Raw genomic sequence first — 15,214 nt, 5'->3', positions numbered from 1 at the left:
AAGCTGTCTTTGGCTCCCTCCCTGCATCTCACCTGATCTGGACTATAACTCGGTATTTAGCTTCAGGGAATGTGGGCACACACATATAGGACCCGCAATTTCAAAATGCAAAGTCACAAAATATTTTTTAAAAAGCCAAAAAACAAAACCATAGCATGTTAAGTAACATTAAAAAAAATTTTAAAAGCTCCAATTACATACTAAATACGCTTAATTTAAATTCTAAAAGGACATACAATTCTTGGGTCAAAGGCCAAACCACCCAAGCCCTTAAGCGTACTATCTTATCCTCTAACTGCAATTAATGTAGCCATAAATTTTTTTTTTACAAAATTGTTAAAAAATCTCAAATGCTATAGTCAATCTAGCCAAATCACAGGCTAAAGGTTGTGCTTGTAATATGCTAGCTCGTGACCTATTTAATATTGCAAAAAAACCCCCAAAAACGTTAGATACATGCCTTGGTTTCCCCCCATCCCATACCCTTTCCTCCCCCACCCTTGCCCACATTGCAGGCATTTCTACTCATCTAACAGTAGCCTCTTTACTTCCTCCAGACTCAGCAGTTTGTGCCTCATAGGGTCAGTAAGAATGAGATCAGGCACAGGAATTTTATACTGAAGTGTTCTTCCCACACCTTCCAGTTGAAAAAGACACAAGCTGCTTAGGAGTCTTTTCTGCACAGACACATGGGCAGAAATGGGATGCCAAGGAAAGATAGAAAAGGAAACTTGAAAAGCATACAAACCTGGATTAATCAAGGGCATAGAGCAAAGGGAGGCTAGAGTCAGGACATTCACACTTCCCCCACTCGCCCCCATTCTTCAGACTGGAGAAGAGCCCCAAACTTCCCCAGAGATTTGATGGAAACTCTCACATCACTCTCTGGCCTGAAATATGAAGAGATGATTAACATAACCCTCCTCTTCCCAGGTGAAGAACAAAATCCCTGCATGCATGACTCCCACAAGCCACTGAATGATAGACCAGTTTATGCATCATCTAATGTTTCTTTTCACATACAGTGCAGAAACCTTAGCTTAATGTAATGTTACTATACAGAACTCAAATGCAAAACACTCAGGTCATTCAAAGTTATGGTTCCCCTCACTGAGAAACTAAAGTGCAGCCCTGTTACAGGTATATTAGGACATAATAGTTAGTCCCATATATAACATACAGAAAACACAAACAAGTTTCAGGTGGTGGTAGAATTTTTTCTCTGATCTGATTTCAGTGCTTAAAATCAAATTATTAATAGTATGTTATATACCAGGAGAGGGAGGACAAGGGAGGACAAAGTGAGCCCAGGGTAAAAGAGGAGTCAGAATGCCCTGCTAAATGCGAGCACAGGTCAAATTCCTTGATTTCTCATTTGAGGTCTGATTATTAAGAGTGGCAAGGAAGAAATAAACAAATGCAATTCCCCATTATTGTTCCAGGATGAAGAGGGAAAGAGAGAGGGATTGGCTGTACTTCTCTATTCAGTTTTCCACTCTCTACCAGGGGAGGGAACAGGGGATAGACTGGAGAATAGCACCGTCACCAGGAAAAGGCAGGTCTATGTGATCGGGGACTCTTTACTGAGAAGAATAGACAAGCCTGTAACCAGAGCTGATACAGAAAATAGAAGGGTGTGCTGTCTTCCAGGTGCTAAGATACGGGATGTAGACCTGAGGTTGAAAAGGATCCTAAAGGGAGCAGGAAAGAATCCCCTAATTATCCTTCATGTGGGAACAAATGATACAGCTAGATTCTCGCTGCAAAGTATTAAGGGAGACTATGCTAGGATGGGGAAGACGCTTAAGGAAATCGAGGCTCAGGTAATCTTTAGTGGGATTCTGCCTGTTCCTAGAGAAGGGCAACAAAGGTGTGACAAGATTATGACTATCAACAGATGACTTAGGCAGTGGTACTATGAGGAGGGCTTTGGGATGTATGGCCAATGGGAGGCATTCATAGGCAGAGGTCAGAAATAGACTTCTAGGATGGAGGCTGGCACAACTGATTAAGAGAGCTTTAAACTAGGAATGTGGGGGAGATGGCTGGGAGATGTCCAGGTAATCTCCACGCCGGATTTTAGCATTGAGAGGGAAGAAAACAAAGTAACAAAGGATACAGCCGGGGGTAGGAGAATGTATATAAGGAGGAAGGGCGGTGTGGATACCAGTCTAATAGGTTATACTGGCTGTAGAATGTCAATGCCTAATAGGGTACAGAATGTGAGCGAGGCCAAACAGCAAAAATTAAGATGTTCACACACCAATGCAAGGAGCCTAGGTAACAAAATGGAGGAACTAGAGCTACTGGTGCAGGAAGTGAAACCAGATATTATAGGGATAACAGAACATGGTGGAATAGTAGTCATGACTGGACTACAGGTATTGAAGGGTATATGCTGTTTAGAAAAGACTGAAATAAAGGTAAAGGCGGTGGAGTAGCATTGTATATCAATGATGAGGTAGAATGTAAAGAAATAAGAAGCGATGGAATGGATAAGACAGAGTCCGTCTGGGCAAAAATTACATTGGGGAAGAAAACTACTCTGGGATAGTGCTTGGGGTGTGCTATAGACTGCTGGGATCTAATTTGGATATGGATAGAGCCCTCTTTAATGTTTTTAATGAAGTAAATACTAATGGAAACTGTGTGATCATGGGAGACTTTAACTTCCCAGATATAGATTGGAGGACGAGTGCTAGTAATAATAATAGGGCTCAGATTTTCCTAGATGCGATAGCTGATGGATTCCTTCATCAAGTAGTTGCTGAACCGACTAGAGGGGATGCCATTTTAGATTTGGTTTTGGTGAGTAGCGAGGACCTCATAGAAGACATGGTTGTAGGGGATAATCTTGGTTCAAGTGATCATGAGCTAATTCAGTTCAAACTGAACGGAAGGATTAACAAAAATAAATCTGCTACTGGGTTTTTTATTTCAAAAGGGCTGACTTTCAAAAATTAAGGAAGTGGATTGGACTGAAGAACTTATGGATCTAAAGGCAGAGGAGGCCTGGGATTACTTTAAATCAAAACTGCAGAAGCTATTGGAAGCCTGCATCCCAAGAAAGAGGGAAAAATTCATAGGCAGGAGTAGTAGACCAAGCTGGATGAGCAAGCATCTCAGAGAGGTGATTAAGAAAAAGCAGAAAGCATACAGGGAGTGGAAGAAGGGAGGGATCAGCAAGGAAAGCTACCTTATTGAGGTCAGAACATGTAGGGATAAAATCTAAAAGTCTAAAAGTCAAGTAGAGTTGGACCTTGCAAAGGGAATTAAAACCAATAGTAAAAGGTTCTATAGCCATATAAATAAGAAGAAAACAAAGAAAGAAGAAGTGGGACTGCTAAACACTGAGGATGGAATGGAGGTTAAGGATAATCTAGGCATTCCCCAATATCTAAACAAATACTTTGCCTCAGTCTTTAATAAGACTAAAGAGGATCTTAGGGATAATGGTAGCATGACAAATGGGAATGAGGATATGGAGGTAGATATTACCATATCTGAGGTAGAAGCGAAACTCAAACAGCTTAATGGGACTAAATTGGGGGGCCCAGATAATCTTCATCCAAGAATATTAAAGGAATTGGCACCCGAAATTGCAAGCCCATTAGCAAGAATTTTTAATGAATCTGTAAACTCAGGAGTTGTACCGTATGATTGGAGAATTGCGAACATAGTTCCTATTTTTAAGAAAGGGAAAAAAAGTGATCTGGGTAACTACAGGCCTGTTAGTTTGACATCTGTAGTATGCAAGGTCTTGGAAAAATTTTTGAAGGCGAAGGCAGTTAAGGACATTGAAGTCAATGGTAAATAGGACAAAATACAACATGGTTTTACAAAAGGTAGATCATGCCAAACAAACCTGATCTCCTTCTTTGAGAAAGTAACAGATTTTTTAGACAGAGGAAACACAGTGGATCTAATTTACCTAGATTTCAGTAAGGCGTTTGATACCATGCCACATAGGGAATTATTAGTTAAATTGGAAAAGATGGGGATCAATATGAACATTGAAAGGTGGATAAGGAATTGGTTAAAGGGGAGACGACAACGGGTCCTACTGAAAGGTGAACTGTCAGGCTGGAGGGAGGTTACCAGTGGAGTTCCTCAAGGATCAGTTTTGGGACCAATCTTTTTATTACTGACCTCGGCACAAAAAGTGGGTGTGCGCTAATAAAGTTTGCGGATGATACAAAGCTGGGAGGTACTGCCAATTTAGAGAAGGACCGGGATATCATACAGGAGGATCTGGATGACCTTGTAAACTGGAGTAATAGTAATAGGATGAAATTCAATAGTGAGAAGTGTAAGGTTATGCATTTAGGGATTAATAACAAGAATTTTAGTTATAAGCTGGGGACGCATCAGTTAGAAGTAACGGAGGAGGAGAAGGACCTTGGAGTATTGGTTGATCATAGGATGACTATGAGCCGCCAATGTGATATCGCCGTGAAAAAAGCTAATGCGGTCTTGGGATGCATCAGGAGAGGTATTTCCAGTAGGGATAAAGAGGTTTTAGTACCGTTATACAAGCACTGGTGAGACCTCACCTGGAATACTGTGTGCAGTTCTGGTCTCCCATGTTTAAGAAGGATGAATTCAAACTGGAACAGGTACAGAGAAGGGCTACTAGGATGATCCGAGGAATGGAAAACTTGTCTTATGAAAGGAGACTCAAGGAGCTTGGCTTGTTTAGCCTAACTAAAAGAAGGTTGAGGGGAGATATGATTACTCTCTATAAATATATCAGAGGGATAAATACTGGAGAGGGAGAGGAATTATTTAAGCTCAGCACCAATGTGGACACAAGAACAAATGGATATAAACTGGCCACCAGGAAGTTTAGACTTGAAATTAGACAAAGGTTTCTAACCGTCAGAGGAGTGAAGTTTTGGAATAGCCTTCCAAGGGAAGCAGTGGGGGCAAAAGATCTATCTGGCTTTAAGATTAAACTCGATAAGTTTATGGAGGAGATGGTATGATGGGATAACATGATTTTGGTAATTAATTGATCTTTAAATATTCATGGTAAATAGGCCCAATGACGTGTGATGGGATGTTAGATGGGGTGGGATCTGAGTTACCCAGGAAAGAATTTTCTGTAGTATCTGGCTGCTGAATCTTGCCCATATGCTCAGGGTTTAGCTGATCGCCATATTTGGGGTCGGGAGGGAATTTTCCTCCAGGGCAGATTGGAAGAGGCCCTGGAGTTTTTTTGTAGCATGGGGCACGGGTCACTTGCTGGAGGATTCTCTGCTCCTTGAAGTCTTTAAACCACAATTTGAGGACTTCAATAGCTCAGACATAGGTGAGAGGTTTTTCGCAGGAGTGGGTGGGTGAGATTCTGTGGCCTGCGTTGTGCAGGTCAGACTAGATGATCATAATGGTCCCTTCTGACCTTAGTATCTATGAATCTCTCAGACCATGCTACTTCTGTTGTACTAGGATACTTGTACATTCAACCTCTTCCCTGTTTTTGGTGTGAGATTCAAGAGACCTTTAAATACAGATGAACTGAACAGAGTCAAGCTTTTACAAAGGGCAACTGCCTGATCCTTTTGGCTCTGGTGCCATCGTTGTCACTCTGATTTGGATTAAGCTTTGTATGCTAAAACTTTGGCTCTTAGTGAGGAGAATACATATGTTTGGATAATCACAATATCAAAACAATGGATATATAGAACATGATCCTGTTTTGGTTACCAGAATGTCTGGGATAATAAAGGTCCTATATTAGTGAGAGTTTCAGCAGCCTAGTTTCTCTACCATCATTCTGTTCCTTACTTAAAACTTTGAGTAAATTAAAAACAAACAAACAAACACAATCCTAACTCCAATTTTCAATAGAGACTCAGCCAGGTACTTAACCTTTTAAGTTAACCATTGAGTTACAATGAGACTAAGGTTCCTAGGTGCCTAAATCTCTTTTGAAAATAGGACCTAGGTGCTCTTGAAAAATGTTCCCTTTGTCTCAGTTGCTTAAAGTAATGTACCTATCACACACTGAATGTTAGGCTGTTAGCTTTCCATTACAAAGCAATAAGATAGTCAGTCAATCAAAGGTCCAGCAACCTGCAGAGATGAGGTGGCTGATTTTCCATTAGAAAGCTGCTTCTGACACCCCTCCCACCTTTTAATTTTAACAAAGTTAAATCAATCCCCTGTAAATGTACCTGTCTGCCAGAGGAAGATGACTTTTTGAGAAAAATTTGGTTATAATTTGATAGAGCATTTGTGAGATGATTCCCTTCTCCAACTTCAACATTGTTTCATCCATTTGAAAATTAGTCTAATGTCATTTCAAACTCCACCTTGTCCTACAAAGCACAAACTTGCTTTGTTCAGGTGGCTTCAATATGGGCTGCTATTTTATATTTTCTGATTTGGAATTTTGCTCACTTAAAATTGTACTGTATGGAACATGCAGATTGATGAATGCAGGCTATGCCTGTACACATTGTCAGCTACTATACCAACAATTACTAGATGGCAGAGGAAGAGAGATTAATGTAGCAACCAAGCAAGATGGCAAAAATGTTCAAGAGATCACAAAAGCTCATGCTCAAATAAATTGGTTAGTCTCTAAGGTGCCACAAGTACTCCTTTTCTTTTTGCGAATACAGACTAACACGGCTGTTACTCTGAAACCTATTTTCTGCTGTCACTTCATGGATCCTGATATTCTCCTGCCAACAGCGCCTTTCATTCCGTGATCTCAAAGTGCTTTATAAAACTAATTAATTTAGCCTCAAACACCCTATGAGGTAGGTATTACTGTTCCCATTTTATAAGTGACGAAAACTGAATCTCAGATAACTTAATTGACTTGTATAAAGCGTACACAAAATTACCGTCCAAGCCAGGATTGAAATTTCAGATCACCTTATGCTCAACTCCTACACTGAATCTGCAAGACCACTCTTGCTCATGAGTGAGCCACTTCATCGGTCTCTTTTTTCCCATTGTAATGATATGGAAAATCTGAATCTTCCTTACAAGAGGCACAAATTCATGTTTGTACAACACTTATAATGGAAAATGCAAATAAGTACTAGGTCCCCTGTAAAGCCTGGAAAAGCAGAGAATGGCACAAGGGAAGACCAAATGTCTTTCCCTGAATCCTAGCTCCTTCACATTCCACAGAGCCTGGAAATCTCTGCTAAAATGAATGCAGCTTGTAAGAAGGGCTGGGTTAATGTTCAAGGTTTCTCTCACTTTGCACTATTCCTATGGATTTCTAACCTTTATTCCATTTGAGTAACTTTTTCTTTGGAATGGGCTGCAGTGAAGAAGCCATTTCAAATCTGAATGAACTGAACAGTTTTCCATTTTTTAGGTTTATTTACATTTTTCTTCAAAAAACTTAATAAAATAAAACCTAGTGACAAATGTTAAACCTGGGGAGTTACAATTCCTTCACAGCTCCTCCTCATTTACATATTGGAACCAAATCGTCCCAAGGCTGGGATCTGGAGTGGAACCAGAATAATCTGCATCAAATGATTAAACTTCAGTACTTTTTGTGGGGGGAAGAATCTTTCCTTCCCCAATCAGATACGTCTATAAATAGGGGAGGGGGAGAGTTTAAAACTTCAAGAGGATTTTAAATTTCTCCGTTTCCTCTCCATCAATCACTTAATTATCAATCTAATACATACAGGTAAGTGAAGGAAGACCATAAAGAATCCCCATTAAAGTAAAAATTCCCTTCTTTCTGTAGCTCCCTCCCTCCCCCACATTTGGATTTTACACATTTCTTCCCCACTTTCTGCTTCAGTCTCCATCTCTTCCACACTCTACTTTGAGCTGATTTCTTGGTCCATTTGGCTGACATCCTCCTTTTCAGTATTTGGGTTTGGCTTGCATTATGGCTAGTCAACAGCACTCCTTCAGTCAGCCAGAGGGAACTGCTTGACAGTAACACAAGGTGATGGCCATGCACAATCTTTGCAGCACCCCCAGTCCTTATAGGCCTTAGACAAAGTAAGTCTGAAGCTGATGAACACTGTCATTGGATTGCTAGTGCAGCTCCCTCGCCCCTTGGTTTGTCAAATTCCCCCACCCTTCCACTAATTTTGTCCTTCTCTTCCCTCAGCATTGTGCCTATATTGCTTCTGTGCTACGAGACAGCCATCTGGTTCACTATATGGAGGAGCGGAAGCAGCACAGATAACATTCTCCCGTGCAGGGTATAACTCAGAGCAGTGCAGGAAGAATACAGGATCTTCTATCAAATTTAAACCTCTGGAGGATCTGGGAGTGGAAGAGAACTAGGACAGTTCTGGAAGGTCTGGTTATTTCCCCTTTTTGAACTTCGCTGCTGCTACACTATTGCCCTTTGCTTTCTTCTTGGCTGAGCCCTTGGGTTCTGGCTCCTTACGCTTGGCTGAGGTGATGGAGCCAGTCACCTTGAAGAAGTCATCCAGCCGGCCCTGAGTGCTACCTTGGCGGCTCTTGCTCAGCCTCTTGATCCCATTGCGGATCCGTTCTTCGTTGAACTGCTTCTCCCCACACATGAAAAGGACAAGCCCATCCTCATCCGGCTCGCTCCACTTCAGCTCCACGGTCTCAGGGTCCACCACGTCAGGCTGTAGGAAGAGTTGCTGGGCCTCCTTGTGCAGCCAGTTCTCAGGCAGGGGGTACTTCTTGGGATCTATGTGCTGCACAATCTTTTCAATGGTCTTATGCTGCTTGATGAGCTCCACAGCACGCTTGGGCCCAACGCCACGTATGCTCTCGCAGTAGTCACAGCCCAGAAGGATGCACAGGTCCACAAACTGCTCCCATGTTAGGTCTAGGTCCTGCAGGACGCGGTTCAGGTGGAATTCCTGGATAGGCAGCTTCTTGGCCTCACTGGCTGTAAGGTGCCGCATCAGCACGGGGCTGCCAAAGGTCAGGCAATCCATGTCCTCAGTGGCAGCTGCATAGACTTTGCCAGCTTTCACTAAGGTGGCACAGCTGGCTTCAGCCTCACCTGGTGCCTCCACATAAGGAATGCCCATGAGGGTCAGCAGCTTCTTGCACTCGTCATTGTGCTGCTTGGTCACCTTGACTAGCCTCTTGCTGAATTTCTCCACGTTGTCCTCTTCCCCTGCCTCTTGGGCCTCCTGGAGCTGCTTCTCTGCCTCGGCCCGGCGCTCAGTCCGCTTGGCCAGCTCGCCCGACTTCAGCTGGGGGGGCTTGCCGTCAAAGACATAGACCGGTTTGATACCGTTCTCCACCATACGAATGGTTCGGTAGAACATGCCCATCAGGTGGCTGGTGGTCTCACCTTCCTCGTTCTGCAGCATGTCAGCTCCCTGCCGCACGGCAATCAGGAACTGGTAGATGCTCATGGAGGCGTCGATGGCCACCTTCCGACCGAAATAACTCTTGATGTCATTCTCTCGGATGGCACCGGGCGCCACGTCTGCGATCAGTTTGGCCAGGCCATGGATTCCCATCCTAGCAACAAGAAACAGGGGAATTAAGCCAGGAATGGCCCCAAAGCACATTGCACCCCGCAGGGAACATGAGCCAGAGCTCAAAGGGGGAAAAAGCCCTTCAGACGGCGTGGGGGAACGGCCACACTGTGCACGCCCGGCCCTACCACATAGGCCTCAGTACCCCGGGATGTAAGGTCCACCCCAGAGTGCTCTGCAGCATCCTACAAAGCATGTCCTGCACCCAGGACACCACCCATTCCCTGCAGCCCCAGCCCCCCGCAAGGGACAGCGCCCCCTGCAGCGAGCCCAGCCCCCACCCTCCCGCAGGACGGCGCCCCGCGCGGGACAGCCCCCAGCCCCCCAGCCGGAGAACGTGCCGAGGGGTCGGGGCGCGCGCTCTCAGGGCGGGGAGGGGGGGGGGGAACCTGCCTTTGCTGGGTCACTCGGCCCCGCGCGCCGCCTCCAGACACCGCCACTGACTCCCTCTTCCCGCGTTCTGAAATCGCGCGTCGGGTCCCGCGCGCTGCGCCGCGCACTGCCCGCCGGGAAGCGTAGTCCCGCTCGCCCGGCTCCTCCCGCAGTGTCTTGCCGGGAAGAGGGGCGGAAGGGCCCGCGCGCAGAACTACAACTCCCGGGCGGCCCCGCGGCCCCCGCCCCCCCTGGGAGCCGCGCGCCCGTTCCTTCCGCTTCCGGGGCAGCGGGGGGGACCGGAGGAGACGTGTCCTTCCGTCGCCGGCGGTGGAGGGGAGAGCGGCGCGATGGTGAGAGCCGGCGGGGCGGCCCGAGCCCGAGCGCTGCTTCGGTCCCCTACCCGGCCGGCCCTGGGAGCCTGCTCGCGTTGCGGGCCTGGGGCGGGGGCTTTTCCTCCGCGTCTAGGCCTGAAACGGACAGAAACCGTCACAGTCAGCCCCTCCCCCCCCCGCCACGGCCTGGGGCCCCGGGGCCGCCCCCTCCCCGTGGGGCCCGATCAGGTTGGGACCCTGGAGGTGTCCCCTCCCCCATGGCGCCTGTGTCCTGCCCCGCGGGGACCAGCTCTGCCCCGGACCGCGTGGGGAGCCGGGGTTACCGCTCTCCCGCGGTGACTGGCCGGGGCTGGGTCGTGGCCTGTGGCTGCCGCCTCCTCTGCGGCGCTAGCATCGCTCTGCTCTTTCTCTCCTCCCAGGAGCTCGAGGCCATGAGCAGATACACCAGCCCGGTGAACCCGGCTGTGTTCCCGCACCTCACCGTGGTGCTGCTGGCCATTGGCATGTTCTTCACTGCCTGGTTCTTCGTGTATCCGCCCGCTACGGAACAGCCAGGAGTTAGTAGCCGGGGCCACTCCGGTGCCACTGACCGCAGAGGCTGGACTTGGGGGAAGAGCCCTGTGAAGCAAAGTAGGAATGGCTCTGCTAGGAGTATTGAAGAGCCTCAGGGAGAAAAAGATGCACATCATAGTTGGGGTGGGGCAACTGGAAGCAGAGGGTGTAGAACCACAGTTTTGGAGGGTATAATAGTCTGGGGTGGGGCTACCTCGGGGGTGGGCAAACTACAGCTCGGGGGCTGTATCCAGCCCACCAGACATTTTAATCTGGCCTTCAAGCTCCCATCGGGGAGCAGGGTCTGGGGCTTGCCCTACTCTGGTGCTCTAGTCAGGTTGCAGGGTAGGGGGCTTGCTCCGTGCGGCTCCCAGAAGTAGTGGCATGTTCCCCCGCTGGCTCCTACGGGTAAGGGCAGCCAGGGGGCTTTGCATGTTGCCCCTGCCCCCAAACACCGCTCTCATTGGCTGGGAACTGCGGCCAATGGGAGCTGCAGGGGCGGCACCTGTGGACAGGGTAGTGCACACAGAGCCGCCTGGCCGCGCTTCTGCATAGGAGCCGGAGGGAGGACATGCCACTGCTTCTGGGAGCTGCTTCAGGTAAGTGCCGCCCAGAGCCTGCATCCCTGATGCCTTTCGCCCCTGTCGCAGCCCTGATCCCCCTCCTGCCCTCCTAACCCCTCGGTCCCAGCCTGGAGCACCCTCCTGTACCCCAACTCCTCATCCCCAGCCCCACCCCGGAGTCTCCCCCCTGCACCCCAACACGGAGCCCCCTCCCGCATCCTGAACTCCTCATTTCTGGCCCCACCCCAGAGCCAGCTGGAGCCCTCTTCTCCCCCCCCACCCCCAATTTCATGAGCATTCATGACCCACCATACAATTTCCATACCCAGATGTGGCCCTTAGGCCAAAAAGTTTGCCCACTCCAGGATACACTGTGGTTGAACTGGATTGCTTGAAAAGTTGAGCAGTGGGTATACCTAAACTGGGACTGAAGGGGAGAGGATTTGCTGTTGGTAGAGAAGCCAGGAGGGCAGGCAAGAGGGCTAAGAGCAAGAAGGAGCCACAGCTTGGGGATGTGTTAGAGTCAGGCTTGGTGTGAACCTACAGTAACCTGCTTTTTGATAATGTTCTTTGACAGCACTTGGTGTTGAGGATGAAGTGGGAAAGGCTGCCTGGCAGGAGCCCTTCAAGCCATGGAAGCAGTCTCTTCAGGAATCTTAGATTGCATAGTAAATATTACCCTGGTACAGTAAAAGCTGTTTTAGCCGGCATGTTCAGGGGTTGGGGGGTGCCAGTAAGTGAAAAATGCCAGTTAACTAAGAGGGAGGGACTTTGGGTGCAGGAGTGGGTGTGGGACTGGGGCATGGGAAGGCGTGCAGGGCGTGGGCTCTGAGAGGGAGTTTGGGTGCGGGAGGGGACTTGGAGCATGGGAGGGGGTGTGGGGTGCCAGATCCAGGGAGTGCTTGCCTCAGGCGACTCTCCACAAACAGCGACCTGTCCTGGTTGCTCCTAGGCGGAGACATCGCAGATGACCCTGCGTGCTGCCCCTGCCCCGAGCGCTGTGTCCACACCTCCCATTGCTGGGAATAGCAGCCAATGGGAGCTGTGGGGAGAATGCCTGCGGGCAGAGGCAATGTGCAGAGCCGCCTGCCATGCCTCCACCTAGGAGCAGCCAGGACAGGTCGCTGCTTGCGGGGAGCCACCTGAGGTGAGTGGCCCCTGGATCCGGTGCCCCAAGCCCCCTCCTGTACCCAAACTCCCTCACAGAGCCTGCGCTCCACACCCATGCCCGCGCCCCAACCCCTGCCAGCCCCACACCAAATGGACTTTCAATTAAGATCAGAAATGCCAGTTTATAGAGGTTTCTGGTTGGTGAAGTGCCGGATAAAACAGCTTTTACTGTATAAGGCTACCTCCCTGCCAGACCCTTTTGGTTCATTTTCAGGCCAAAGTTAGAGTGTGGTACTGTAAGCCCTCTGATCTGTCTCTTTGGTTATTGCTTTAACTAGCCTTTTCAGCTATGAAGTGACTTCCACTAAGTACACACGGGACATCTACAAGGAACTGCTTATCTCCCTGGTGGCTTCACTTTTCATGGGCTTTGGAGTTCTCTTCTTGCTGTTGTGGGTCGGTATCTATGTGTGACACTAAGCCAGGGACCTACTCTAGGTAAGACCTGTAGAACCAGAACGTAGAGGTAGGCAGCTGTCCTCAGTGACAGGCCCAGCTTACAGCTGCCAGAGGCTGATAGATGCTAGTTAAGCATTTGTAGATATCTCATCTCCTGGAGACAGTGTCACACCCTGAGCCGGTAAATGCTCTGTACAGAAACCTCCCTTGGAGGGATCACTGTTGGGGTACAGGGCAGTGGACATAGATGCTGCTATGCCACCATTTTCCCCCTATATGTGGAATAGCTGTTGCTGGTTAATTCTCCAGCACTGTAACAGGGGCTGAAACTATTATGAGGCAGAGCTCCGCTCCTTATTTAACACTTCTCTGCAGATGTGGAGCTGCTTATCATTTCCCCAGTATGGACTGTGTACAAGGCGGTTTTGAATGAAGGCAGCTCAGCGGCACACACATGACATCCCATACCAATTATTCTATGAAGGAATCCATATTCATCTTAATGCTATAAACTGGCATTCCCAGAGTCTTCTGACAAATGGTGAATAAATAAATGAATCTGGAATGAGTGGGGCTAAGGAATTGAATTTCTGTGTCTCATTGCCTGCTTTTACACACACTCCCTCTGGCACTGCTTCAGTAAAGCATCCCACTCACCCATGTGTTTCTGGGTCAGACAATGGGTTTGGAGTTCACTGAGTCCTAGTCTCACTCCCACCAAATGCCGTGGGAAGCAGTTATGGGAGCAGCAGGAGTTTGTTTTGGGGGGAAAGCTGTCACTCCAACTTCCTGTCTCTGTCATTTCAGATTCCAGGTGGAAGGCCTCACAGAAGCTCCTCCTTTTTCTATTTTTGTACTTTAAGGATATGGCCCATCGCAGATGCAGACTCTGTGTCCTGCCAAGTGATCGCAGCCCACTGCATCACCTCAAGCCTGAATAAAGCTGGTTCTGTGATGTAGCAAACTTCGGGGTCCTACTCTGTGTTTTGGGGGCTCTTTATCTGACTTTCAAATGTCCTCTGATCTCAGCACAAGATCAGCATCCTCTGGATAGATCCTCTGTTGTGTTCAGAAATAAAATGGCCCTTTTACAGGCTCCAGCCAACTGCAGCCATACTGAGAGGAACTGAGTATAGCCCTGAAGGGATCCACTTCCCTCTGCAGTGCAGAATGGGGCTAGTTTCCAGTTGTCTCTTACAGATGCAAACTGTAAGGAAAGCTGCACTGTAACTGGCCATCCACTGTCAAGGAGCGTAGGCATAATGTTAAAGGTTTGTTTCAAACAAAACAGGCTTTCACAGCATCTCACAGGTGTAGAAATGTACCATGAAAAGATGTTTTTAAAGTAATTGTTTTCTTGTAGAGAGACCAGAGACGAGATCAGATGTCAATCTAATAGTGAATACATCCGCTCCAAAAGACTGCTTCCTTCTCTAGTAGATAGCTGATTTTGATCTTCATGTTCTTCCCCCTGTGTGATCTTGTATCATAATGGAGCGAGTGCAGGAGAAGTGTGAAGTCAAACTGGCGCTGACCTGATTTTATTGTACAAGTTTGGTGAAATGAGGAAATCGTGTTCCCAAATAAACTCTCAGCTACAGTTATATGGCCAAATTCATTACTGGTGCAAGTCAGTCATGTTGCAGCAGAGGTTTTGTGCTGTAACTCCCATTGAAATCTATAGGCCCCAGAGGTGAATGTGGCGTAGGGTTGGGAATAAGCTGTTAGCTGAGCTCGAGGTCGAGGACGATCTCTTTCACAGGTTTTATTTTTTAAGGGTCCTTTGGTGACTGAGGAGTCTGATCCTTGTACCACAGGCTCATTGGCAGATGTTGCAGGTGATGTTGGAAGTCAGATTGTTGTGTGACAGTTGTCTTTCTTTTCTTCTCTGGTGTTTTTCTGTGACCAAGGCAAGGTGATTTTCCTCAAAAGTGGACGTTTCTTCTCTGATAAGTCTTTGCCAGTCATCCCTATCCTGGGCTACTCTCTCCCAGTGTGCAGTGTCGATGCCACATCTCTTGATGTTTATCTTGAGGGTGTTTTTAAAACATTTCTTTCGGCCTCCTCGTTTCCTTTCTTCTTTGGTGAGTTGGGCATACAGCAGTTGTTTTGGTAAGTGTACATCAGGCATGTGCACTCAGTGCCCGCTCCACTTCAGCTGTTGCTGGATAATCAGGGCCTCAGCACTGAAGATGTTGGTATCTGTGAGACACTGACATTAGTGTGGCAATCCTCCCACTTTATGAAGTGTTAACTCAGCACGGTGGATGGATCTCAGTCTGTAGTCCGTGGACCATCACTAGAGTTAAGAAGTCTGTCTTTATGGTCTGCAGAACCAAAGTTTTAGAGGACCATGGTG

General features: G+C 47.6%; 2 protein-coding genes across 3 annotated transcripts; one reads left to right on the top strand and one right to left on the bottom strand.

Annotated features, from left to right (window-relative positions):
- Positions 1-7,729: 7,729 nt before the first annotated feature.
- On the bottom strand, positions 7,730-9,945 carry FEN1 (flap structure-specific endonuclease 1). The gene is made up of 2 exons (XM_077820908.1): positions 9,858-9,945; positions 7,730-9,447 (listed from the first exon to the last, which is right to left on the bottom strand). Exon 2 carries the CDS (start codon positions 9,444-9,446, stop codon positions 8,298-8,300), a length of 1,149 nt encoding a protein of 382 aa, XP_077677034.1. The 5' UTR covers position 9,447; positions 9,858-9,945; the 3' UTR covers positions 7,730-8,297.
- Positions 9,946-10,049: 104 nt separating this feature from the next.
- TMEM258 (transmembrane protein 258) lies at positions 10,050-14,459 on the top strand. Of its 2 annotated transcripts, XM_077820907.1 has the most exons (4): positions 10,050-10,189; positions 10,591-10,700; positions 12,744-12,894; positions 13,663-14,459. In XM_077820907.1, exons 1-3 carry the CDS (start codon positions 10,187-10,189, stop codon positions 12,868-12,870), a joined length of 240 nt encoding a protein of 79 aa, XP_077677033.1. In that variant the 5' UTR covers positions 10,050-10,186; the 3' UTR covers positions 12,871-12,894; positions 13,663-14,459. The 2 variants fall into 2 exon arrangements, with proteins under 2 accessions (XP_077677033.1, XP_077677032.1); XM_077820906.1 differs by lacking the exons at positions 12,744-12,894; positions 13,663-14,459 and adding an exon at positions 11,864-12,111 and having other exon boundaries at positions 10,591-10,801.
- The last annotated feature ends 755 nt before the right edge of the window (positions 14,460-15,214 follow it).

Source organism: Eretmochelys imbricata, chromosome 6, assembly GCF_965152235.1.
Source record: "Eretmochelys imbricata isolate rEreImb1 chromosome 6, rEreImb1.hap1, whole genome shotgun sequence".
NCBI lineage: Eukaryota > Metazoa > Chordata > Testudines > Cheloniidae > Eretmochelys > Eretmochelys imbricata.
This window is presented reverse-complemented; position numbering and strand designations above follow the sequence as displayed.